This window comes from Anolis sagrei, chromosome 1 (assembly GCF_037176765.1).
Source record: "Anolis sagrei isolate rAnoSag1 chromosome 1, rAnoSag1.mat, whole genome shotgun sequence".
Taxonomy (NCBI): Eukaryota; Metazoa; Chordata; class Lepidosauria; order Squamata; family Dactyloidae; genus Anolis; species Anolis sagrei.
In genome coordinates this window covers 327,584,232-327,611,747 of record NC_090021.1, presented here as the reverse complement: position 1 = coordinate 327,611,747, position 27,516 = coordinate 327,584,232, and the positions used below count along the sequence as shown (strand labels likewise).

General features: G+C 44.3%; 1 protein-coding gene across 2 annotated transcripts; it reads right to left on the bottom strand.

Annotated features, from left to right (window-relative positions):
• Positions 1–2,008: 2,008 nt before the first annotated feature.
• Positions 2,009–26,258, bottom strand: CKB (creatine kinase B). Of its 2 annotated transcripts, none has more exons than XM_060754868.2 (8): positions 26,119–26,258; positions 23,231–23,446; positions 17,153–17,307; positions 14,695–14,827; positions 12,873–13,044; positions 8,219–8,342; positions 5,388–5,577; positions 2,009–2,420 (listed from the first exon to the last, which is right to left on the bottom strand). In XM_060754868.2, exons 2-8 carry the CDS (start codon positions 23,421–23,423, stop codon positions 2,242–2,244), a joined length of 1,146 nt encoding a protein of 381 aa, XP_060610851.2. In that variant the 5' UTR covers positions 23,424–23,446; positions 26,119–26,258; the 3' UTR covers positions 2,009–2,241. The 2 variants fall into 2 exon arrangements, with proteins under 2 accessions (XP_060610851.2, XP_060610847.2); XM_060754864.2 differs by lacking the exon at positions 23,231–23,446 and adding an exon at positions 21,683–21,867.
• Between the last annotated feature and the right edge of the window lie 1,258 nt (positions 26,259–27,516).

Sequence of the window (27,516 nt, the reverse complement as noted above, 5' to 3'; positions counted from 1 at the left end):
TCATCTCCTGGCCCACCACCTCCAAACCTACTTTAACAGGCAGTAGCCACACAAGTAATGAATATCTGTTCAGCTGATGACCAGGGCAAGGAACATTTGTGGAATTTTTGTTGTTTATTTGTTCAGTTGCTTCTAACTCTTCGTGACCTCATAGACCATCACCACCCCCAGCTCCTTCAAGGTTAAGCCAGTCACTGCAAGGATTCCATCCATCCATTTTGTCCTTGGTCAGCCCCTCTTCCTTTTTCCTTCCATTTCCCCCAGCATCATTATCTTCTCCAAATTTTCCTGTCTTCTCATTATGTGTCCAAAGTATTCTTTGTATTGAAGGCTTTCATGACCAGAACCACTGGGTTGTGGTAGGTTTTTCGGGCTATATGGCCATGTTCTAGAACAGTGGTTCTCAACCTGTGGGTCCCCAGATGTTTTGGCCTTCAACTCCCAGAAATCCTAATAGTTGTTAAACTGGCTGGAATTTCTGGGAGTTGTAGGCCAAAACACCTGAGGACCCACGGGTTGAGAACCACTGTTCTAGAAGCATTCTCTCCTAGAGACAATGCTTCTAGAACATGGCCATATAGCCCAAAAACCCTACAACAACCCAGTACTTCATCTTTGCCTCTAATATCCTTCCCTCCAGTGAGCAATCTGGCATTATTTTCTTGAGTATGGACTGGTTTGATCTTCTTGCAGTCCAAAGCATGCTCAGAACGTTCCTCCAGCACCACAGTTCAAAAGCATCTATCTTCCTTCACTCAGCCTTCTTTATGGTCCAGCTCTCTCATCTATAGGTTACTACAGGGAACACTATTGCTTTAACTATGCGGATCTTTGTGGATTTGATTATTCACTAATTTCATTAGTATGTTCTCTGTAGGAATAACCCTTGCAGATTTGATTAGAATGCTATTTCACGAGAGATTATGTCAACTTCCATCAGAAGTCGACTATTTATTTATTTTGAATATTTGTACCCTGTCCTTCTTAACCCCCCCCCCCCCCCCCGACTCAGGGCAACTACAGGGTTGCCCTGAAGATCCTTGAGATTCATAGACAGAACACTTCTCTAGAGATCTCCAGCACAATCCTATTGTTAACCTCCAGAAATCTGGAGGACCTAGAACTTCCTAGAGAAGTGTTCTCTCAGATCATGGATTTTCCCCTTCCACAGAGTTCCTGCACTCCTAACTTTCACACAAGTTGTGCTGGTACAGCTGTACCAGGAGCTCCTATTTTGTTTGCTTTGCAGTTAATGTTTGTTTGCAATCCCAGGGTTGGGATTTTCAGCAGGGTGGCTTCCTGTTATAGGCTGCAATCATAGGGCAAGCCACCTGCCAATTATAGTTAGGATCCCTGGTCCCACCCCCTTTTTGCCTTTTGGAGGGAAGGGGCCATTTTTCAGTTAGTTACAGCAAGGGAAGCCAAGGCAGAGGATGCATACAGATGTTCCTCCTGTGCAAAAGCTTCGTCTTTTAAGACTTCCTGGGGAAGAACAGATTGAAGGCCTCTACAGATTCCCAAAGGGTTCCAGGGAACAGCTTTACAGCCCTGAGGAACTCCGGAGGGAATAACAGCTCTTCATCTTCAGCTAAGTGATTTCAAGCCTGCTGGTACGTTTGTTTGGTTCTGAGATGCAGTTCAGCCAGTAGCAGACTCAAACCAGTCAGGTTTAAGTTCACAGCAGCCTGGGAGGAGCTTTAAAGGGGATTTTTTTCTGTTAAACAAAATTTCTTGAAGATAGTGCCTGTTTCCTGCAAACAAGACTGCAAAAGCCAATAGACTATTTAGAAATTTTACAATTCCTGCTTGTTCATTAATAAAGACTGTTGTATTTAAGCTTTAGTCTCCTAAAGCCTGTTTAATAGGAGAAATTCCTCTAAAGGTTCTTTCTTGGGCCCCCGGGCTTCCTGCTGGATGCAAGCCTTGCATCCTCTTTTAGAAGCATTTAATTTCGGCTCCAGCGGCAACAGAACACAAGTAGAATGGGAAACAACCATCAAGACATATATCAGGCCAAACAATGGTTTTATTTCAGTTTCTCTGTGACATTTTAGCCATCAAAAAAATAAACTCTAACACATATGGATGGAAGACTTTCTACAAGTGTTACTAAGTGGGGATTTCTCTGTTGACTCCACGTTTTGATTGGAGCAGCTCATGGGTTTTTTTCATCATTTGTTGTATTATTCATCCAATAAGTTAGGAAGAAGCATGGGGGGTGCTGGGATGTTAAAGTGCTTTTCATTTCTGAGCGGGCATGAGGTCGTCAATGGACTGCCCCTTCTCAAGGCATTTCTCCATTTCGGTCAGCAGTTTCACCCCATCAACCACCATCTGTACCAGCTCCACCTCGGAGAATCCAAGACGGTCGGCGTTGGAGACATCAAACACTCCTCCCACAGCAGCTGTGTCCACACCACCTAAAAACCCACAAAGAAATTGAAGACGGGAATCAAGCTGAGAGGCAGAAGCCTCCACCAACACACGCATTGCTAAGTTGTTTATTTATATCCTTTTCCTCCAGTTCAGGATTGAAAGGAGGTTCAAAAAACTTGAAACACAACTAAAACCTAACAATAGACAAAAGTTAGAAAGATCACTAAACTATCAAAAAATTCAAACCTGTTAAAAGCATAAACCAGCAGAAGGACAACAGCAAATAGAACATTGAACGTATTATGAAAGGCTCATTCCTTAAGAAATGAGTCTAATTCCTGGGTGTTTTTCCTTAGAGGGTAATATAATCTCAGATACCCATCTGGACATTTCAGATTTTGGAACATTTTGAAATTCCAAATGCAAATGAATAATGAAAACAAAATGTCAACTTATTTGAAATCTGGAGCCCGGTGGATCTGAATGTCTTCTCTAAGAACAAACACCTAGGAAGCAGACCTAAACCCAATTACTACTCCTAATAAACTAGAGCCATTGAAATGAATGAGATTTAAGTGAGTGTTTCAGAAGAATCAATTAATTTACTCCAGCTGTAACTGGATTTCACTTAAGACAAAGCAGACTCTTGTTCATGCAGAATGGGGGGTGGGGTGGTATTGAGAATTATCCATTCAGCCTGAGATTCTTGAATTTGAGAAAGATAGGGTTAAAGGTAAAGGTTTTGCCCTGACATCAAGTCCAGTCGTGTCCTAGTCTGAGGGTTGGTGCTCATCTCCATTTCTAAGCCAAAGAGCTGGCATTGTCCATAGACACCTCCAAGGTCATGTGGCTAGCATGACTGCAAGGAGCACCATTATCTTTCCGCTTATTGATCTATTCACATTTGCATGTTTTCGAACTGCTAGGTTGACAGAAGCTGGGGCTGATAGCAGAAGCTCACGCCACTCTCTGGATTCGAACCTGCTCATTCAGTCAGCTCATTTAGCAGCTCAGTGGTTTAACCCATTGCACCACCGGGGGAGAAAGATATGCAGGTGTAAACAAGTAAAATCCCAAGAGCATCCATCGACATAGGAAGCTTCCTGGTATGCCCTTCATCACAGTTCTAGCCCTCCTTCCTCTTCATCAGACCTTACAGGAGTAGGAAACTATACTGTGTCTTTTGCAGGCAGAGCAGCATCAAAATAGCCTGGCCACTAGGACAACTGCCGCGAGTCGCCCTAGGGCTGAGAGCGGCGGTTAACAAATGCAAGAAATAAATAAATAAACTGCTTAGCTGTCCTAAATCCCTTCTGGGGGCTTGCCTCCTTCCAATTAGATTCCAGTAAAGAAAACCAGTAAATAGAGGTTGGAAAATCAGCATGGTGTAGTGGTTAGAGCATTTGAATGACTTTGAATGACTTTCATTCAATGACTTTGAGTCACTGTCAGCCTGGAATGATACAGAGTAGCTGTGAGCGGAATGAGCCATGTTCATCACCTTGATCTCAGGCAGCCAGTGGCACAATGGGTTAAACCCTTGTGCCAGCAAAACTGCTGACCGACAAGTGAACAGTTTGAATCTGGGGAGAGTGGGTTGAGCTCCCTCTGTCAGCTCCAGCTCCCCATGCGGGGACATGAGAGAAGCTTCCCTCAAGGAGAGTAAAACATCAAAACATTCGAGTGTCCCCTGGGCAATGTCCTTGCAGACAGCCAATTCTTTCACACCAGAAGCAGCTTGCAGTTTCTCAAGTCACTCCTGATATGAAAAAGACAGCCAAATGTTTTGGGATGGCCCCTCAGTGAAAAGCCCAATGTTCACTGTGGTGGTAAACCTGCCTGGACTATTTTAGGTCAAACTTAAGTTTGAAATATATCTCAGTTATCAAAGCCTCCAACAAAGGTTCTTTTAACATCATTCCCAACTTTTCCTCCATATCCTCTAGTTCAAAAGTTTCCTAGCAGCATTGATACTGGAAGGATGATAAAGTAGGCTTGGAGAAATGTAGGTTTTTAGTGTAGGGCTGTAGATGCTTGTTTGCGGTAAAAGGAGTAATAAAGCTTGAGCCCAGAAAAGATAGGATTCAACTCTAGCCATTCCTACTGTAATTGTGTGGATCTGCCCACAAAAGGCAAAGAGTCTCTCCCTGAAAATGCATGAACACCAAAACAGAGAGAAATGTGGAAAGCAGATAAATCTGCCTCACTATCAGCATATTCTTTTAAGCATAGACAAGTGACTTCATCATATTAGAGAATGAATCCACTTTAAATCCAGTTTCTGCTTCCTGCAGAATTCTGGGGTTTGTAGTTTAACGAGTCTGTTAAAGGCTCCTCCCTAAACTACAAACCCCAAAATTCTGCAGGAGGCAGCAATTGGATTTAAAGTGGATCTAGTGCGATGAAGCAGCTAAATAAGTTTAGCCACCAAACTGAAAACTATAAGAAATGTGGTGAGTGATGGGAAAAAGTCATTCCTGGATGAATTTTGGGAGAAGTTTTCAAATCCCTAAAAGGTTCAAAATATTTTGTTTAGTTATGCAAGACTATCTGTCCTTGTTGTTTCATTTCATAAGGGCATATTGTTTGTAAACCATTTGCTGAAACATGGCTCTAATCTTTTATGTGTGGTCTAGAAACCCATCCTTATTCTTTCCATGTTAAAGCAGTACTGCCAGGGACCACATCTACTTCATTGACCGAGGCATACACATAGTTAAGTTTCAAGCTTTAGAAGGGCTTTAGCCTTTTCTGAAAATGAACAACATCTTTTGACATCCATTAAAATTCTCTTCCCTGCTCTTTTGGCACAAACTTTTGGGTTTTTATTTGTTTTCATGCTAGGAACTATAAATGCCTGCAGACAGTAATGTTTTGTTGTAATGCCTTGTTTGTTTGGCATTGCTTCTGTGGTAGTTTTAAGGGTTTGACTGTGTCCTGGCTAAAGAACAGACAGTGCATTTCAAGGAAAGGAATAAGGGGGATAAAAGCCCCAAGTTATATTTTCTTACCTGTGCCCCGTTTCTGCAGCCTCAGCCTCTTGAGGATTTCACCAAATTTCTCATGCTTGCCAAGGTTGGGCAGCTTAATATGGACACCTGCGCGGAGACCTGTGCCCAGGTTGGATGGGCAGGTCAAGACGTAGCCAAGGTGGGGATTCCACATAAATTCATAGTTTTTGGATTTGAAGAGTGTTTCAATCTAGAGGGTGGAAAAATATCATTATGGAGGAGCCTATTTGTAACAAAAGGCAAAAGAACCTAAGGGACTCTCAACTATATTTATCTTGGACAAGGAAGGCAGGTTAAATAGGTCTGTCTACGAAACTAATGGCAGATGTACATTTAGGAGAAAATTGCTTTTGGTCTACAGTATTCCCTCACTACTTCACGGTTCGCTTTTAGTGGACTCGCTGTTTCGCGGTTTTAAAAAAAATTAATTTAAAATATATATTGTGGCATTTTCTCTGTTTTGTGGGGTTTTGCCACCACAGCTCTTCAAGGAGCTTTCCCTCCTGAGTCCTCCCTCCCTCCAGCCTTGAAGGGCCTTTTCTTCCTTTTCTTCACTTTATTTTAAGTTTATAAAGACTTATTTTAGTAGTATACAACTACTATAATAATGTATAAATATTAAAATAAATATAGCGTCCCTACATTGCGGTTTTTCACTTATTGTGGGACTATTACAACATGCATGGCTTCTTCTAAAACAGTGGTTCTCAACCTTCCTAATTTCCCAGAATTACCATTAGGAGCTGGACATGTTCGGCTTGGAGATGAGAAGCTTAAGAGGTCACCTGATCGCCATGTTAGAAATATCTGAAGGGATGCCATAGTAAAGATGGAGCAAACTTGTTTTCTGCTGTTCCAGAAACTAAGACACAAAACAACAGATTCTAACTAAAAGGAGAGAGATTCAACCTAAATATTAGGAAGAATTTCCTGACAGCAAGAGCTGTTTGACAGTGGAAGACACTGCCTCGGAGTGTGGTGGAGTCTCGTTCTCTGGAGGTTTCTAAACAGAGGCTTGATAGACATCTGTCAGGAGTGCTTTGGCTGTATATTCCTGCATGGCAGGGGGTAAGACCAGACAGCCTTTGGGATCACTTCCTACTCTACAACTCTGTACCAACAATCTCCCTCCACCCTCACCCCCACCCCCACCCCCACCCCCACCCCCACCTATCTCTCTCTCTCTCTCTCTCTCTCACTCATTCACTCACTCACTCTCTCTGCATGCACATGAGAGACTACTACAACATGCATGGCTTCTTCTAATACAGTAGTTCTCAACCTTCCCAATGCCATGACCCCTTAATGAAATTCCTCATGTTGTGGTGACTCCCAACCATCAAATTATTTTCGTTGCTACTTCATAACTGTATGGTTATGAATCGTAATGTGAATATCTGATATGCAGGATGTATTCACTGGACCAAATTTGGCACAAATACCCGATATGCACAAATTTGAATACTGTTGGGATTTGGGGAGGAGTCGATTTTGTCATTTGGGAGCAGAAGTTCCTGGGATTTATAGTTAACCTCTAATCAAAGAGCATTTTGAACTCTGCCAGTGATGGAATTGAACCTAACTTGGTACACAGAACTCCCATGACCAACAGAAAATACTGGAAAGGTTTGGTGGATATTGACCTTGAGTTTTGTAGTTGTACATCCAGAGTACTGTGGACTCAAACAGCAATGGATCTGGACCAAACTTGGCACATATACTCAATATGCCCAAATGTGAACACTGGTGTAGTTTGTGGAAAACAGACCTTGAAATTTGGGAGTTGTAGTTGCTGGGATTTATAGTTCACCAACAATCAAAGAGCCTACACCAGGAGTCTACACCCAGAGTTCTATGAGACTACACACAGAGAGCACTGTGGACTCAAACAGCGATGGATCTGAACCAAACTTGGCATGTATACTCAATATGCTCAAATGTGAACACTAGTTTGGGGAAAATACACCTTGAAATTTTGGAGTTGTTGTTCACCTACACCAAGAGAGCACTTGGGGTCTCAAATAATGATGGGTCTGGACCAAACTTGATCATCTACAATCAAAGAGCATTCTGAACTCCCACCAATGATGGAATTGAACCAATCTTGGCACACAGAGCTCCCATGACCAAAAGAAAATACTGGAAGGGTGTGATGAACATTGACCTTGAGTTTTGGAGTTGTAGTTCACCTACATCAAGAGAGCACTTGTGGTCTCAAATAATGATGGATCTGGGCCAAACTTGGTTCCTAAGAGCATCAGAAATATTTTTTCTGATGGCCTTTCTCAACCCCCAAGTTGAGAAACAATGTTCTAATACTTTACTGACCTTCTCCTGTAATGCAAATTACAAGAAGAGACAATGTCCAAATTTCAGTGCACTTATGCAAGATAAAAATTGCAACATCTCCATTTGACTGTATTTGTTTATGGAAGCAGCACCTGCTAGTCTTTTTACATGTGCCAGACTTAGATGAAGGCTGTTTTAAGCATACAAGGCTCTTAACAACCTGTTCAAAAATGTGAGATTCAAGTCTTTATTGGGCTAATAATGCTTGCAGATCTCTATCCCTTCAAAGCAAAAAAGAAGGCAGGCAGTCCAGTAGAGGTCTGCTGCCAGGAGGGAACTGCACTTCTTCCTTCAAGCGCACTGCACCACAACCTCTGTCTGGACTGGGAATTCTCAGCTCGGCCGACGCATGCCGCTGCATTTATTTTAGAGCCGACCCTTAAGTCAGCATTTTGAATTCAGCACTGCAATGCTGCAAGGCTGCACCAATTCCCTCCCCTTCTGGAAGCTTCTACTCAGATCTACCACCAATCACACTTTACCTGTGTTAGTCCTGTACAGAAGCGGTTGAAAACTTCCTTCATATTCCCACCTTTTTGCATGGAAATAACTCTGAGGTGGTCTTCCTCGTTGACCCAGACAAGGAAGGTCTTGTTGTCATTATGCCTGAGGAGAGACAAACCAGGAAAGTGGTTGAGTGAATCACATATTTACCCAGAACTAAGAAAATGAGCTATATTTTCATTGGTTATCAGTAATTTTCAACATTATGTCTTCCAGACATCTGGGACTTCATCTCCCAGAAACTGCAGCTAACATGACCAATGATCACCTTCTAGAGCTGTGGTTCTCAACTTGTGGGTCCCCAGATGTTTTGGTCTTCAACTCCCAGAAATCCCAACAGCTGCTAAACTGGCTGGGATTTCTGGGAGTTGTAGGCCAAAACACCTGGGGACCCACAAGTTGAGAACCACTGTTCTAGAGCTAAAGTTCAAACCATCCTGAGGATGAGAGAGAGAAAATCACTGACCTATATCATAAGTGTGCAATAAACACAAGTTTTACCTTATGAAATAGCCAATCTATGCTCGTGGAACTCACAAAACAGTTATTTTCCAGAACCCCTAGGAAGTGGAAATTTCTAACAGGAAGGAAATCAATCTATTTCAAATATTGTGCTGGAGAAGAGTCCTATGGACACAGCCAACTTCTAAAAAGACAAACAAATTGGACTTGGAGCAAACCAAGCTCCAATTCTCCTGAAAAGTCAAGATGTCCAAACTTAGGCTGTTGTATTTTGGTTGTATCTTGAAATGATGTGACCCACTGGAAAAGTGGAAGACACCAGGAAAAGAGGAAGAGTGCATTATAAGTGGATTGATTCATTCATGGATACCATAGCCCCAAATTTGCATGACCTGATCAGAGCAATTGATGACCAGGGATCTTACAGGATCTCATTTCATAGGATCATCCTAATTCAAAACTTTTTTTCATGTCAAAAGCGACTTGAGAAACTGCAAGTCTTTTCTGGTGTGAGAGAATTGGCCCTCTGCAAAGATGTTGCCCAGGGGATGCCCGGATGTTTTACCATCCTGTGGGAGGTGTCTTTCATTTCCCTACACGAGAAGCTGGAGCTGATAGACGAGAGCTCACCCCACTTTCCAGATTGGAACTCCAAATTGCAATTAGCTTCTGGTGTGAGAGAATTGGCCGTCTGCAAGGATGTTGCCCAGGGGACACCTGGATATTTTACCATTCCATGGGAGGCTTCTCTCATGTCCCTACATGAGAAGCTAGAGCTGATAGATGGGAGCTCACCCCACTCTCCAGATTGGAACTCCAAACTGCAATTTGCTTCTGGTGTGAGAGAATTGGCTGTCTGCAAGGACATTGCCCACGGGACACCTGGATGTTAGGAATGGTGGGAGGTGAGGTCCAAAACATCTGGACAGCCAAAGTTTGCCCATGCCTGATCTAGCCCATCTCACCTTTCAGACTTTGAAATGCAGTTCCTTATTGTACTAAAATTGATGTTATTAATAGGAAACAGACAATGGAGGGGGGAGAGATGTGGGTTGTTATGATATCAAGGAATAGCAACTGCAGCAAGTCAGAGCCCCAAACAGTTGATTTTAGAGCTACTCCTACAATATCCTCAGCTACCATGACTAACAGTCATGCTGAAAAGTAATTATTCCAATCCTTGCTGCAAGGACAATCAAGGGCTGCTCAGTTTATTATTCTGTTACATCTGTATTCCATCATTCTTCCACCACCAAATTCATGAAATTCCAATGTGGGCTGGTGGCTTTCACCTCAAGGGTGCAACACATGCAGGATGGGTGTTAAAGGCCCTAGCCAAAGTGCTGAATCAATTTGGAAGAGAGATTCCTAGGCAGCCTCTCATCCGGAGACTGAGTAGGCATGTCCTTGCTTTGTTCCAGCAAAGTAGGTGCATCATGCGTTCAAGGAGCCAAGGACATCTGAGATCTCCTTGGTTACAACTCAAGTACAATAGCACTACGTAGGAAGGGAACCATTTAGAGTCAGGAGCTTTACAAATTTCCCCTTGCCATGTCCTTAGAACCTCCAAGCAGGCATATCAGCACAAAGCAGCCACTGTTTAGGTAAGGAAAGCCATTTACAAAGTTGTATTGAAGTTGGCTTCTCTCTCTATATATTCCTGACTGCCAGCTACCATGGACAGCAGTATCAGTTGTGTTGGTTCCTGATGTAGTCATATTAGGGGAGTGGGATTTAAACTCTGTTCCGGAGATAGGTTTCCAAAAATCAATTGGAAGGTTACATAAACAAAACCTTCAGAATTCTGCAGCTGAGGGGGAAAAGGAAAGGGCCTGAGGCTGTAAGGAATTGTGGGAGTTGTAGTCCTGGAGGATCTAAATTGGCTCATGCCTGTGCTAGGGTTTGGTGCCAGGAACTCCATGGATAACATTATCTGTCCCATTATATACAATGAAATGATGCCCCTTATATAAAATGGCAAAATCAAGGTTTACTGTCTCCATTTTGTAAGGGAGGAGGAAGTGTTTTCATGCTTTGAATTGTTGAATAGGTAGATGAAGAATACATGAAAATGAAAGGCTGAGTGTTCACTGGAAGTTTGCATTCAGATCCTGACTGGGTGGTCAAAATAGATTTTTAGAGGCCACCCAGGTCATCAGTCGGGAGGGCTTCTTACAGCAGAAGGGGGCTGGACTGGATGGCCTTTGAGGTCCCTTCAGTCTCTTTCAAAATCATATATCTCATTTCTACAACCATCTATCTATGGCTGGATGGCCATCTGTTGGGAAGGATTGGATGGTGCCCTCCTGCTTGATATGAATTTGGTTGGACTGGATGTCCTCTAGGACTGTTGCAAAGTGTTTATAATTATCACACAAAGGTAGGAAATCTAGTGCCTTTCATATGTTTTGGTCACAGGTCACATAATATCCATCGGCCCTGTTGATTATGGTAGTTATAATCCCCAAAACAGTTAAGTCACCAAATTGTAAACTCTGCTATAAAAGGTAAAGGTTTCCCCTGACATTAAGTCTAGTCATGTCTGACTCTAAGGGGTGGTGCTCATCTCCATTTCTAAGCAGAAGAGCCAGTGTTGTCCGTAGACACCTCCAAAGTCATGTGGTCAGCATGACTGTATGGAGCGCCATTACTTTCCCACAGGAGCGGTACCTATTGATCTACTCACACTTGTATGTTTTCAAACTGCTAGGTTGGGCTGGTCCATGAGGTCACGAAGAGTCGGAGATGACTGAACAAATGAACAACAGGTTGGCAGAAGCTGGGCCTAAGAGCAGGAGCTCCTCCCACTCCCTGGATTCAAACTGCCAATCTTTCGGTCAGCAAGTTCAGTGGTTTAATCCACTGCACCACCAAGGTCCCCTGTTATAGCTCTGCTATCGCTCTTAGGAAACTGGACCCCACGTCTAATTCCTTGAATAGAGATTACCATAGGAGCAGAACATCAAAAACACCTTCCAAATAACTGGAAGGATTGATAAGGTGGATTTATGACTAGTTTGCATTGCTTCAACAAAACCGAAATGCTGGACATTAATGCTGGCATCCTTTTGGTGTTCTGCATTTTTGCTTAAATCTGAAGCTGTATTTTTTTAGCCAATATGCAATGTCCATATTCAGTTCATAGTTATGTAATGAAGTGCAACTGTTACACATGCGATTGTGCAATCTGGTATAGTCCGTAACTACAGTATGTCTTCATGCTGCATTATTCACTAGGATTAGGAAACAGGAAACACTTTCACAGAATTGCAATTGGCTGCATAATGCCGGCATTCAGGAGAAACGGTACAGCACACCCACCACTTAATTACTGAAGCAGAGATTCACACATGATGTAGATGATCAGTTAAGTTTTGGATTTCCAATGCAAAATATGCACCCTAGTTGTTCTTTAGAGCTTTGGTTGATTTGCATTGCCTTTGTGAATATTTCTACAAATTCTAGACAAAACAAACCCACAAATCCTTGAGAAGGGGAATCCCATGGATGAACTGGCAAATACGTTGTGATATGTTGGATGAGTCATCAGTCTGAACTTCGACTCAACTTTGGTGTTCCTGAGGTCAAGTTAAGCTCCAGCCATTATGTCAAGTCCAACACAGTTTATTGGAATCGTGGGTTTTTTTTCCCGGCAGTTGCTTGGAAGGGATGTAACATACGTGGTGAATCACACTGGTAAACCACTCCAATGAGAGTGTCTCATGTTTCATATTATACTGGTAAGATTTAGTATGAGATAGTTTCAAATTCTTAATTTGATGTATTTGAGGAGTCCCAGATACAAGGCAGCTCTTCTGTCTTAATGATGGCAGTTGAGACTAGACAGGCTGTGCCAAGTTGTCATTATGTCCACAAAATATATTTAAGGCATGCAGTATTCTCTCAACCAAAATATCAGTAACCTTTAAAAGCAGGACACTACTAGACAGCTGATGCCTTAAGACCATTTTCTACATAAAGAGATTACATGACAGCCATCTTTTTAAAAAGGTTTGACCTCATGCCTACTGAACCCGCTGGCCATGCAAAATGGAGAATTCTGGGAGCTCTGCTGCCCAAAAAGCCGCATTATTCAAGTTCTGATTGTGTCCTTTGGGAAGCCTGCCGCATCAATTCCAAGCTGTTATATTTCCGCGAGACATGACTTACCAAATGCCCCGGCCATCGGGCCAGTCCCGTGCCATTCCAGAGGCCAAGAGCAAAGGAGAGACAGGCTTGTCAAACAAAAAGTGATCATCAATGAGTTGCTGCTGCTCAGCATCTGTCATGTTTTTCAGCGCATAGTACTTCCCATTGAGGTCCCCTTCCAGGCTAGCCAAAGCTGAAAAGACAAGATAAGAGGCTTGCAGGATTTCTCAGGTCATGAAAGAATTAAAAACACAGTTCAAGGAGTAGAGGCAAAGCAAGTTCTTATTCTGCCCTGCTACCAGATCTTCTAAACCAGAAGTTCTCAACCTGTGGGTCCTCGGATGTTTGGCCTTCAACTCCCAGAAATCCTAACAGCTGGGAAACTGGCTGGGATTTCTGGGAGTTATATGTCAAAACACCTGGGGAAACACTGTTCTAAACCAATTACTTTGTTTGGACTAGTTCCCATAATTACTAAAAGTTATTGTTCAAAAAATACTTCCCTACAAGCTTTTACTTGGTATGCCAATATTGTGACTAAATTAAGGAGAACTAGTCAACCCAAGAGAACTCTAGTCTTAAAAAAACCTTCCCAACTGGGCAATTCATTGTTATTTCCCAGGAAGCTAGAAGTTGAGAGGGATACAAAGAAAACAAACTGAATTCATCTGTTCACTCTCAGATGATGGTCTTCTTTTTCTTTTCTATGTCAACCCGCCATTATCAGAGTTTCCTGTTGACAGGGACTTGCATTCCAGTTATGGGATGAAATTCTTGGTGTCATATTAAGTCTAATTCAAACATTTAAAGATTTAACAGATTACAGCCCAACTTTTGATTTAAAATGTGGCTTGGCTACCTCTTGTTTTTAATTTGTTCAGTAGCTTCCAATTCTTCGTGATCTCATGGACCAGCCCATGCCAGAGCTCCCTGTTGCCGTGGCCACCCCCAGCTCCTTCAAGGTCAAGCCAGCCGCTTCAAGGATACCATCCATCCAATGCAAAACTCAGTGTACTGTTGCATGGTGCATAAAGCTTCTTGGCCTTCTGCAGCTCTCCTAATGGACCTTTTGTCATAAAAATCACCCTAGGTGAATGGCTGCAAGATCCTACTGAAAGACCCTCAAAAAAGGATCCTATCCTTCATGTGGCATCAGCAACCTAGTTTAGGGCCATGGGGGAGAACAAGTACTTTTGCAGTGTTGTTGTTTTCCTGTCAGCCATCACCACCCCAGCTCCTTGAAGGTCAAGCCAGTCACTTCAAGGATGCCATCCATCCATCTTGCCCTTGGTTGGCTCCTCTTCCTTTTTCCTTCCATTTCCCTCAGCATCATTATCTTCTCCAAGCTTTCCTGTCTTCGCATTATGTGGCTACCTCTATTTGAACTCAAAGCTTTCCCTTTTCACCCTGTGTTGGAACAATGCTGACCTTTTTCAAAGATGTTTTGGGCCACTGGATCTCAAACTTTGACCCTCTCAGAAGTCTTGAACATCAAACCCTTGATCATGTTGACTGAAACTTCTGGAGGACTAAAGACTAAGACCTTGGCCTACACATGTACCAAATTCTAGTTCCCCAGCTAATAGCAAGAACATTAATTTGGTACAACCTGAGAGAGCTTGGTCAATCTCATTAATTGCCCCAACTAAAATAAACGTTTAGATTGCTGAATGGTGTGGGAAACGTGGGTACATTTCATTGATTCAAAGGCTCTACTTTAGGAGTTCTATCAACTGGATTCGGGACCTATCTCCCAGGATAAGGCTATCAACTCATTCCTTCCAATGACACTACGGAGATGTTGTCAAAACTACAGCCAGATTCAAGTTCTGCTCAACCGTACCTTCCACAGAAAGCTTTTCAATAGCACGTCTCTCTCCTCTGCTACAATGAGGGGGGAGGCAGAAGCCACGGATGCTCCTACCAGTTCGGACACGGGAACTTAGAACATAGTTGGGGTCCAGATCGTCACCACCCTGCAGGACAGGAGAAAAACATCTTAAGTAAGTAGTCTCTCCACAGGAGCACATGATCCACTGTCAAGTCTTGCCTTGAATCACCTGCGCATGTAATGCTCACCATTTAATGAGGGCAAGTGAGTATTATTTGGCATTAACACAAGACATCCCATTAAGCTTTTGTGCTGAAGTCTTAGCGGCTTTTCCCCCACAGCCCATTAATTATAAAACACTTGGTATCCAGTTCCTAGCCAGCACTTCTCAAGTTCTCAGATCCCCGTAGCCTGAAAGCTATTGGTTCGTTCCAACAAAAGCACTCGTAGTTAATCAACCAACTACAGATGAACCAACAGGTAGGTAAATCCCCTTGATCCAATGCACCTTCTCTAGGTGGACTCACAGTAGTAGACGTCTATCTGCTCCAACCCCTCTTAGGAGAGGTGGCCTAGTCCATTTAACCTCTGCTAGCAGAGGTCAGTGCTGTATTATCCTTTTGCTCCAAATGCTTTAAACAAGGCCGGCTCAAAGCTTGAAGAGCAGTGTTTTTGAGTCTGGCAGAAGGAAGCACTTTAAAGCAATTTGTGGTCAAACTCTTGTAGGTCAATGAATAAGAGGAAGGCATATTTTATGGCTCACCTCCATACAGGGAAAGCAAGATGTGCTACACAACACAAAGGGTGCTCTTGGGCTTGTCTTGTTTAAGTCTTACTTATATTTCTCTCTCTTTTTCTATAAAGCACTTCCAAATAGTCTGCATGGTTTTATTTCTTCTGATTTATGTGAATCTGGTCCAAGCTCAGTCAATAGTTCCATAGTTTTGCTGAGGATTTGAACCTATGTCTCCCATCTCTCAATCCAACCTTGGCTGGATGAGCTTAATATATCAGCTAGCAACCCTTGGGAACTACTACAACTTTACTTATATACTTCTTTTTACTTTAGCTGGAATCCTGTTATCAGTCCCAGCTAGAAGAGACCCATTGCATCAGTTACTGAACAGTGAGGCAATACATAAGTGGCCATGGTAGTCCATGCTCTGCTTACATCCCCAATAGACTACTGCAATGAATTCTACGTGGGGTTGTCTTTGAAGACTGTTCAGAAGGTCCAAATGGTCCAACGAGCTGCAGCCAGATTGCTCACTGAAGCAGTATACAAGGAGAGTACAACTCCCATTACGCCAGCCCCAGTGGCTGCCAGTCTGCTACCGAGCACAATTCAAAATGTTGGCTTTAGCCTGAAAAGCCCTAAACAGTTCTGGTCCAGCTAACCTGTCTGAACACACCTCCCCTATGAACCATCTTGGAGATTAAGATAATATGGGGAGGTCATGATCTCAGTCCCACCTCCTTTGCAGGCGCGACTGGTGGAGATGAGAGACAGGACCTTATCAGTGGTGGCCCCTCAGTTATAGAACTCCCTCCCCAGTGGCATTAGATCAGCCCCTTCCTTCTGGCCTTCAGAAAGAAGGTGAAAATGTGGCTCTGGGATCAAGCCTTTGGAGAATAATTATAATGCAATAATAGATATTGAATATGTGCAATGAGTATCGGAATGGCCCCTGGTTATGATTATGGATGCTGTGGTTTTAATATTGACTGTAATGTTTTAAAATGCATTTATTTAAAATTTTAATTTAAATGTTATTTAATTGTATGTTGTTTTAAGGTACAAAATAGTTGCCTATATGTAAAGCTGCCACAAGTCCCCTTCAGAGTTGAGAAAAGCTGGGTATAAATAGGGTATATAAATAAATCCAGTTGGTTCAATTAGTCTCCCCTGCTCAGAACTAACAACAGGATGCATTTGTTGATCTTATATCCCACTTTTCTCCCCAATGGGAATTAGGCTATTATCTGAACAATACCAAAAAGCTAGAGAATCTATTTCCTTTCTTCCATTGTGCAACTTGGATCACTAAACATGTCTCGATTTTCCTTGGGAAGGGATAATGCGTTGGTTGAAGCAACTCCAGCTAGTTTAATGAGATTGTTCAACAGTGTTGCTGGTTATTTCAATCTTCAAGACTCTTCGTTGTAACAAGAGTCACAATGCAGATGACAGGACAATTTGTTAAGGTTGTAGTAGCAGTACTGCAGGAAATGTGAGGGGAAAGATAATATTTACCAGCATAAGATGTCTATTTAAAGAGGCAAATAACTAAGTACTCAGTACTCAGAGAAAGTCACACCAGGAAACAGGTTGCAATGGTTTGGTTACTTTTTGGACTACAGTTCCCAGAATGCCCCATCCATCCTGGGTGGGGAATTCTGGGTGGCAAACACATCTGATCATAACATGCTTCTCTGTGAAATATCCCCTGATCTTCAATGGCGTCTCTACCTGCAAGTTATCAGGATTCAAGTCCGTCTTGTGCTGATCACAAGGCTTGTAGCCTCCATGTCGGTCCTCAATAATGGGGTCGAATAGTTCATGGAACACATCATAACACTCCTCGTCACCAGCTACGCATCCGACTGTCATAATATAGGGGTGACCTATAGAGACGAACAAGCCAGAAGGATATTGATTGACGCTCAAGCACAACTCCAAGAAACCAGCAGCTTGCATTCCCAACTCAAAATCATCACCAAGGTAAGAACTACCAATTGTGTATCTCATTGGGTTTTTTTCAAAAAGAGGTCTTGTTTTACTACGATGAAAGAACTCAAATCATTAAGACTTTTTAGTTTGCACACAATTTGCATTACCATCTGGTGCGCGGCCTAATTAAAATGCTTACTAACCACTTAGAAAAATGTAGGGCACGGATAAATTATAGTACAGGTTGAGTATTTCTTATCTAGGGTTTCAAAATCGTCCACATGAGTACATTGTAGAATTAATGCAGTTTGACACCACTTTAATTGCCATAACTCAGTGCAATGGAATCATAGAGTTGTAGTTTTACAAGGTCTTCTGTGCCAAAATGTGCTGGTGCAAACTACAAAACCCTAGATTTCATAGCACTGAACTATGGTGTCAAATTGTGTAGATCAGGTATGGGCAAACTTGGGCCCTCCAGGTGTTTTGGACTTCAACTCCCACAATTCCTAACAGCCTACTGGCTGTTAGGAATTGTGGGAGTTGAAGTCCAGAACACCTGGAGGGCCCAAGTTTGCCCATACCTGGTGTAGATGCACCCTTATATAGTTACATGTTTACTTTCGGATGGTTCAACGTACACAAACATTCATAAAATTATATTCAGGCGGTGTGTGTAAAGAAACACAAAATTAATTTCCTGTTTAGACTTGGGTCCCTATCTCTAACATATATCGTTGTGTATTTACAAGTATCCCAAATTCTGGGGGAAAAACAAAAATCTGGAACTATTCTGGTCCTAAAGATTTCCAACAAGGGACGCTCAACCTGGAGAAGAGTCGGCATGTCTGATTAATTCAAAATTATGCCATCAGAAAAAGAAATTATGTCCTCCAGTCACAATTAATTGGCTTTGTTTATTCAAGTTATAATGAGTTAGTAGCTTTGGGGTGCAATATCATCGGAGGTCACTGGAAAAGCTGTAATACTGAACAGGAGACATGAATTTGATCTTCTCCCTTCCAAACTCCACAAAGGTATCTAGTGTTGATTGATACTACTTGTATGAAAGGCTGTACATCTTTCATGTCCGCATTAAAATTCTGCATGCAAGACAATACAAATTATGCAATTATGCAAATTGAGGCTATGCTTTCTTCTACAATTATATCTGCATACATATACTTTTACGTAACTTAATCCTGGAAGACGAAGGAGCTAATGCAGAGCCCTGAAAATAGATGTTAAACCTGTGACATCTCATGCAGGGATCTCAATCTTTAGAGGTGTCAGGAGACATAACAGTAATGGACAGAAACGTTGGATTTAACCCAGCCATTTTTCTCAGGAAAACATACTTTGCAATCACAGAGCTACTCATACACACCAACCATTCCTTCATGCCACAATTTTCTGTTTGCACAGGGATAGCATTCTGATTTTTTTCTGTATTCCGAAACACAATACTGTTCGTTCTGTCTGCTCTGAACTCTTATCATCTTATTCTGCATGCTCCAAAAGCCTTTTATTTAAACCAGGAATAGGAATAACACAGCCCCGCAGTTGTGGCTGGACTGCAACACCCAGCATTCCTCATCCTTGAACAAGCTTAGGTTGCTAGGATTTGATGTTCATCAGCATTCAGAGGGCTGTATGAATCCTGCCGCAGTGTGTAAGGAACTACCTTCCCTTGGATTCTGAAGAGTCCAAAGCTTATATATAATTCTAAGGAGCAGCCCAAAGCTTGAGAAAAAAATAAAGGTTTCCCCTGCCATTAAGTCTAGTTGTATTGTTGAAGGCTTTCAGGGCCGGAATCACTGGGTTGTTGTAGGTTTTTTTGGGCTATATGGCCATGGCCTAGAGGCATTCTCTCCTGACGTTTCACCTGCATCTATGGCAAACATCCTCAGAGGTAGTGAGGATGCTTGCCATAGATGCACGCGAAACGTCAGGAGAGAATGCCTCTAGACCATGGCCATATAGCCTGAAAAAACCTACAACAACCCAAGTCTAGTTGTGTCCGACTCTGGGGGTGGTGCTCATCTCCATCGCCGAAGAGCCAGCATTGTCTGTAGACACCTCCAAGGTCATATGGCCAGCATGAGTGCATAGAGCACCGTTACCTTCCCGCAGAAGTGGTACCTATTGATCTACTCACATCTGCATGTTTTTGACCTGCTAAGTTGGCAGAAGCTGGGGCTAACAGCAGGCGCTTACCCTGCTCCCCAGATTTGAACCGCCAAACTTTGTCAGCAAGTTCAGAAGCATGGTAGTTTAGCATGTGCTGTTACCTTGTCGCAGAATCAGCATCTATTGATCTATTCACATTTGCATGTTTTTGAACTGCTAGGTTGGCAGAAGCTGGGGCTAACAGCGGAAGCTCACCTTGCTCCTCAGATTCGAGCCACCAACCTTTCGGTCAGCAAGTTCAGCAACTCAGTGGTTTAACATGAGCTGTTACCTTCCCACAAAAATGGCACTTATTGATTTACACACATCTGCATGTTTTTGAACTGCTAAGTTGGCAGAACTGGGGCTAACAGCAGGAGCTCACTCTGCTCCCTGTATTCAACTGGCAATCTTTTGGTCAGCAAGTTCAGCAGCTCAGCGGTTTAACCCACTGCGCCACCAGGGGGCTGAGAAAACTTACATATAATTCTAAGGAGCGGTCCAAAGGCTGAGGAAATATTTTGAAAACAATGCAGCCACTGTCAAAGCATAAATGTCCACAAAGCAGTGTGGGATAAGAGTCCTATATTTCCATAATATAAGGCTGGATAAAATGTGTTGCAGAATCTACTGCAACCTACTGCTAGTCTGGCCAGTAGTGAGGGATGATGGGGAACTGCAGTTAAGCAACATCCAAAGGACTATATTTTTCCCAGTCCTGTAATAGAAGGCCATATGATCACTTTAAATACCATTGGCACCAGCATCCACTCTCCCAACATTGGTAGTTTTGATGCCAGCAAGAAACCTACAAAGCAGGGCATCTAGATGGCAATTTGGAAGATTTAAACATTTGGAGTACAACACCCAGAATCCTTGGTCAGCATGGCTGGGGATTTTGGAAGTTTAAGTAAAGGTAGTTAACTCCTCTAAGCTACTGATTCTCAAACATTTTGATGTATTGGATTTGAAGTCCAAAATATCGGAAGGACAACATACCAAGAACAATGTATTGTCGAAGGCATTCATGGCTGGAATCACTGGGTTGTTGTGAGTTTTCCAGGCTGTATGGCCATGTTCCAGAAGCATTCTCTCCTGACGTTTCGCCTGCATCTGAGGTTATCCCCACAACCTCTGAGGACACCTGCCATAGATGCAGGTGAAACGTCAGGAGAGAATGCTTCCAGAAGATGGCCTTATAGCCTGGAAAACTCACAACAACACACCAAGAAAAATGTATGGTTGAAGTGGTCGGAATCACTGGGTTGTTGTGAGTTTTCCGGGCTGTATGGCCATGTTCCAGAAGCATTCTCTCCTGACATTTCGCCTGCATCTGAGGTTATCCTCACAACCTCTGAGAACGCCTGCCATAGATGCAGGTGAAACGTCAGGAGAGAATGCTTCTGGAACATGGCCATATAGCCTGGAAAACTCACAATAACACACCAAGAACAATCGGTAAAATTCTTCCCAAAATAGCAGATGCAATCGGGTTTGTTGTCGGATGCCTTCAAATCATTATGGAATTAAATTGACCCTAAGGCAAACGTATTACAAGGTTTTCTTGGCAACGTTTATTCAGAGGGATTTGTCTTTTCTTCTTCTGAGGCTGAGAGTGTGTGACTTTCCCAAGGTCACCCAGTGAGTTTTCCATAGTGGAGCGGGGATTCAAATCCTGGCCTCTAGTGCACACTGGCTCTCCAGGATATTATTCCCAAGCGGCAGTAATGGGAAAAAATAAAGCTCTACACTAGGCATGGACAAACTTGGGCCCTCCAGGTGTTTTGGACTTCAACTCCCACCATTCCTAACAGCCTCAGACCCCTTCTTTTTCCCCCTCAGCCGCTTAAGCGGCTGAGGGGGAAAAAGAAGGGGTCTGAGGCTGTTAGGAATGGTGGGAGTTGAAGTCCAAAACACCTGGAGGGCTGAAAGATGTTCATGCCTGCTCTACACTCAAGCAATAGCAATTTCCTTTGATCCACACTTCTTGTTTCAGTCATTTGGCATTTGCAGAGCTACAACTGTGTTCCTTCTTCTTCTCAAACACACACACAGACACACACACAGGTCAGCCTAAGCAACAAGCCATGGTTACATCAGCCGGGTTGACAGAGAAGACTCAGCAAAGCTTTGGGGGAGTTTTTGGTTTCGTTTTTTTACCCGGATTATCAACCCCAGTCTGAATGATATCATCCAAGCAGAAGCCACTGGGGGTTACTCTGTCTCTCAGTTTCTGGTACAATTCCGGGGTTAGGACTTTGGCCATGTGGTTGTTGTGGGTGCTCAGGTCCGGGTATTCCTCATCCGGAGGCAGTTTCTGGTTATTAAAGGGCATTTTGCTCTCGCTAGAAGGTGATAAAAACACACAAAAATACTGCAGGGTTAAAGACAAAGACAGCATAAAATCACCAAGATCTGCTCCCCCTTTATCAGTCAAAGAAGTGCCACAGAGGGTAACCAAGGGATTTCTTTTTCCACAAAACTACCTCCAATTTAATGAGTATTAAGCTTTCGAAGTTGTGCCAATAGGGAGAGAGAAAAGAGAGAAGATGCTGCATACCTCTCACTGCGCATCAAAGTATTTAGCAGAGTGTTTACACAGGAATTTGGAATACAATTGGTTTCGTCAAGCAGCTCATTGCATCCTCGGTTTGCATCCCTCGACATTTAAACATTCAGGTAAATGTGTTGCTGAAGGTTTTTATGGCCAGGGTTACTGTGATTTTTCCAGTCTGTATAGCCATGGTTCTAGAAGCATTCTCTCCTGACATTTCACCCACATCTATGGCAGGCACCCTCAGAGGTTGTGAGATATTATACATACATATATATTATATATATAGTGAATTCTTTCTCGCATCCTGGACCTTCTACAGATATATAAACCATATATATGAGTATGTTTATATAATATATAAAATATTATATTATATGTGTGTTTATATATCTGTGGAAGGTCTAGGGTGGGAGAAATAATATAAATATAAGGTGAGTTCTTTCTCCCACCCTGGACCTTCCACAGATATAGATAGATAGATATCCATATATGTTTAGGTAAAGGTTGGGTAAAGGTTGTCCCCTGACATTAAGTCCAGTCATGTCTGACTCTGGGGTGTGGTGCTCATCTCCATTTCTAAGCCGAAGAGCCAGCATTGTCCGTAGACACCTCCAAGGTCATGTGGCCGGCATGACTGCATGGAGCCCCGTTACCTTCCCGCCGGAGCTGTACCTATTGATCTACTCACATTTGCATGTTTTCGAACTGCTAGGTTGGCAGAAGCTAGGGCTGACAGCGGAAGCTCACGCCGCTCCCTGGAATCGAACCTGCGACCTTTCGATCAACAAGCTCAGCAGCTCACTGCGCCACTGGGGGCTCCCCATATATGTATATATATATATATATATAGGTTTATATACACATGGTAGGTCCAGGGTGGGAGAAAGAACTCACCTTACATTTATATTTATATTATATATATATATAATACCTCAATCTCTGAGCATGCCTGCCATAGATGTGGGCAAAACATACAGCCCAAAAAACTCACAGCAATTCAGGCCAATGCCCAAGGGTATTATGCAGCTAGGCCTCTTGAAGGTCTTATCAGGAGGTCTTTTGAGATGCCATTTTCAAAGCAGCACTTCCTCACTTAATGAAGGGAGAACAGATCCGGATCACAGAAGGGCCGCTGCCCCGGCATCCTTTACCTGGGTTGTCCACCCCAGTCTGAATCACATCGTCCACACAAAATCCGCTTGGAGTCACTCTATCCCGCAACTTGGTGTACAGCTCCAAGGTCAGCACTTTAGCCATATGGTTGTTGTGGGCGCTCAGATCTGGGTACTCATCCTCGGCGGAGTAGTTCTTCTTCAAGAGGTTGTGGCTGTTTGAGAATGGCATGGCGGGCCCCTGACTGCAAGGAGCTAAGAAGGGAGAAGAAGAGGAGAGGGGAAAGCTTAGCTGTGGGCTTGAGCTGCGGATGGGAGCTGGGCCTCGCAGCAAGGTCACCTTGTCTCCGGTACTGCGACCTGCCCAGGCAGGCACTCTCCCCGCCCGGCACCTGAGGATTGCCAGGCACTGGGCCAACATTCCCCTTCCGCCTCCTCTTCCTCTTGGCACCAGGAAGGGCCACACAGCAGGGACCGGCAGGAGGGATCTGCTCAAGGTCAAGAGCCTGGCTTGAGAGAGAGAAGAGGAGGCCAGGAATAGAAAGCGGCAGAGCTCTGTCTCTCTGAGCCTTGCCCCACTTCCTCCTTTCCTTGGTCCCAAAGGGTCACCTTCAAGGCAAGGGAGCAGACATGTTTTTGGAAAAGGATGGGTGGCTCTGGAATCCCTTGTTTCTGGAGAGTTGAAGCCCAAACTTGGACACTCTCTTTTGCATCCTCTTCCTCCTGGCCAGATGGTGCCACAGAAAAGGAGAGGAAGAGAGAGAGGGGACCCGCCCTGGTTTCTCCTGCCTCCAAAGCCCAGCCTCACTTACTCTCCTCGCTTTTGCAAGAGCGGAGAAGCCGGTTGGGGATGGATGCGTCCTGGGCAAAATTGGCAGTGAGGAATGCGCCAAGGAGGGTTCCCTCTCTCTCTCCAATCTTCCTCCCTCTAATCTCTCCTTGGTCCCTTTAAAGCAGGTGGATCTGACATCCCTGCAAACAGCCCAAGGGAAGGAAGGGTGTGGGGTGGAGACTCTCCCATTGCGCTTTGCTTGCCAAGAGCGCACGGCTGGCTTCTCCATTCCATTCCTTCCTTCCCTTTTCCTTCAAGACTGAGAGCCAAGGCATCTGAGGGACATTCTGGGGGCTCAAAGGCACATATGGGGCGGGCATCCTGATAAACAGCCCAAGGGGAAGGCAAAGGGAGGGAGATACCTCTCTCTATCGCAGGCATGGGCAAACTTGGGCCCTCCAGGTGTTTCGGACTTCAACTCCCACCATTCCAAACAGCCTCAGGCCCCTTCCTTTTCCCCCTCAGCCGCCCAGGTTTGCCCATGCCTCCTCTATCGCACTCCTTTTGACTCATCCAAGCTCTTCCTCCAGGAGCCCCCCAGGATGCAATGGGTTAAACTCTTCTGCCCACAGGACTGCTGACTAAAGGTTGGGGGTTCGAATCCAAGGAGAGCGGGTTGAGCTCCCTCTGTCAGCTCCAGCTTCCCATGCCAGGACATGGGAGAAGCCTCCCACAGGGATGGTAAAACATCCGGGCGTCACCTGGGCAACGTCCTTGCAGACAGCCAATTCTCTCACACGAGGATTTGAATGGGGGAGTGGGGTGAGCTTCCTTCTGTCAGCTCCAGCTTCCCATGCAGGGACATGAGAGAAGCCTCCCACAAGGATGGCAACGTCCTTGCAAACGACCAGTTCTCTCAAACCAGAAGCTACTTGCAATATTGGGGTTTGAATCTAGGAAGTGAGTTGAGCTCCCATCTGTCAGCTACAGCTCCCAAAAGGAAGATAAAAACATCAAACATCCGGGCGTCCCTTGGGCAACGTCCTTACAGACGGCCAATTCTCTCACACCACGATTTGAATGGGGGAGTGAGGTGAGCTTCCCTCTGTCAGCTCCAGCTTCCCATGCCGGGACATGAGAGAAGCCTCCCAAAAGGAGGACAAAAACATCAAAACATCCGGGTATCCCCTGGGCAACGTCCTTGCAAACGGCCAATTCTCTCACACCAGAAGCTACTTGCAATTTGGGGTTCGAATCCAGGAAGTGAGCTGAGCTCCCACCTGTCAGCTACAGCTTCCCATGCCGGGACATGAGAGAAGCCTCCCAAAAGGAGGATAAAAACATCAAAACATCCGGGCGTCCCCTGGGCAACATCCTTACAGACGGCCAATTCTCTCACACCACGATTTGAATGAGGGAGTGAGCTGAGCTCCCACCTGTCAGCTACATCCTCTGGGCAACGTCCTTGCAGACAGCCAAATTCTCTCACACCAGAAGCGACTTGCAGTTTCGCTCCTGACAGGAGAAGGAAAAAAAAAACCATGCTGTGGAAAGCACAGATAGGAGGAGAGGGGGAGAATTTCCCTGCAAGGTACACCTTCTCTAGGGGAGGACTGAGATAGGGAAGTCCTTGGGGCAAGGCTGGCTCTGGAAAGCAAGCCACTGAGAAGCTTCGGCTCCCTTTGCACCCATCCTTGGGGAAGATGGCCACTCCATCTCTTCCTCGCGCTCGCCCTCCAAGTGGAGGGAACGAAGGGGGAAAACGAAAGGGCGCTCCCGTTATGTAACGAAACTCCTCTCTGCTTGGCGCAGAGGAGGATCATGCCAACCCATCCCCTGCTTAAATGCCAATTCGGGGCCAAGGGATGGGAGAAGGAGGCAGCTTGAGCCCTGCAGGCAGGAGGCAAAAGAATGGGAACGAGAGTGGTCTTGCTCTTGCTTTTCAGAGCCAGGAAGAGAGTCAAGAGCAGCAGCATCTTCTGTCTCCCAACTCACCACGCCTTGGTTACTCTCGGCATCCTTTCCCTTCCCTTCTCCAAAACCCCAAAGCACATTGGCATGAAGAAGAGCAAGCATCGCAAGGTCATTGGCTCTCCCTTGGAAATGATAGGCTTCCTCCCCAAGACTCCTGGTTGACTTGCCTCCCAGCACTTACCGAGAGGGTCAGAGCAAGACAAAAGCGGCGCACTTGTGCCTCCTCGAGTGGGTGAGTGAGTGAGTGAGTGGAAGGAAGGAGGAACCCGGCTGCTCTTCCAGACAGACCTGCCTCGAATGGAGCCGTACCCCCGCCCTCCCTCCGCTTATATATCCAGCCCAAGCCAAGCACCCATTGGACACTATTTATATTCCATTCATTCCATTGGAGGCTTGCTCTCCAGGAGGAGGAGGAGGATGGAGGGAGGGAGAGAGAGGGCTCTGCTGGCCCAGTCGCTCCCAGTTTGCAGCCAGGCCTCCCAGTCAGGTGGAGAGGGAGAGGAGAAAGGAAGAGTCCCAGTCTTTTTGGGTTCCAATTCTGAAGGGAAGAAAGGGAAGGACATGGACCCTCCTCCTCCTCCAAGGAGACAAAGTGAGATGATGAAATAGCAAAGCCTTACAAAGGGAGATACTGCATCTCTGGGAGAAAGTAAACAAGGGTGGGTCCCAAGCTGGCAGGTGCTCTGGGAGCATGTACTTCTTTATTGACTGCATTTATATCTCACTTTTCTCTCCCTAAAGCAGTGTAAAAGGTAAAGGTAGTCCCCTGACATTAAGTCCAGTCATGTCTGACTCTGGGGTGTGGTGCTCATCTCCATTTCTAAGCCGAAGAGCCGGCGTTGTCTGTAGACACCACCAAGGTCATGTGGCCGGCATGACTGCATGGAGTGCCGTTACCTTCCCGCCGGAGCGGTACCTATTGATCTACTCACATTTGCATGTTTTTGAACTGCTAGGTTGGCAGAAAAAGCAGTGTAATGGCACACAAATAACTCAGCTGTTAAACTGAAGAACCATGTCTTTAAATAGCCAAGGATAAAGACATGCAATTACAAAAATATATTTGGTTAGCAGAGGATGGCTGTTTCTTTGAAGTTGAAGTTGCCCATCTACTCTCCCTTACAAAAACTCTTGTTTAAAACATGCACTCGGGAGACAAAACAAAGTAGTCTTTGAAAATAACATTTTGGGTTTACTAACAAACTTCTTGTATATATTCACCACACAGGCACATTTCTTATTAGAGTTCAGTTAGATAAGATATGGTCTCTTAAGTATGATACTTAGTCAATTGTCCACAGTCTTTAAATATAGCTATACTCACTGAAGTCTGAAAGTCATACTTCTCTACTAAAGTCCAAACAGCAACATGCATCCACCTCCACTGAGGTCTAAAAACCCCTAAAGCAGTGTTTCTTACTCTTCCTAATACTACAACCCCCTTAATACCCCCTCGTGTTGTGATAACCCCTCAACCATAAAATTAAGTTGATTTTATATAATACTTTAACTATTTTTCCCATGAAACAAAGTGTGTGTACACTGAACCATCAGAAAGGAAAAGCACCAATATCTCAGT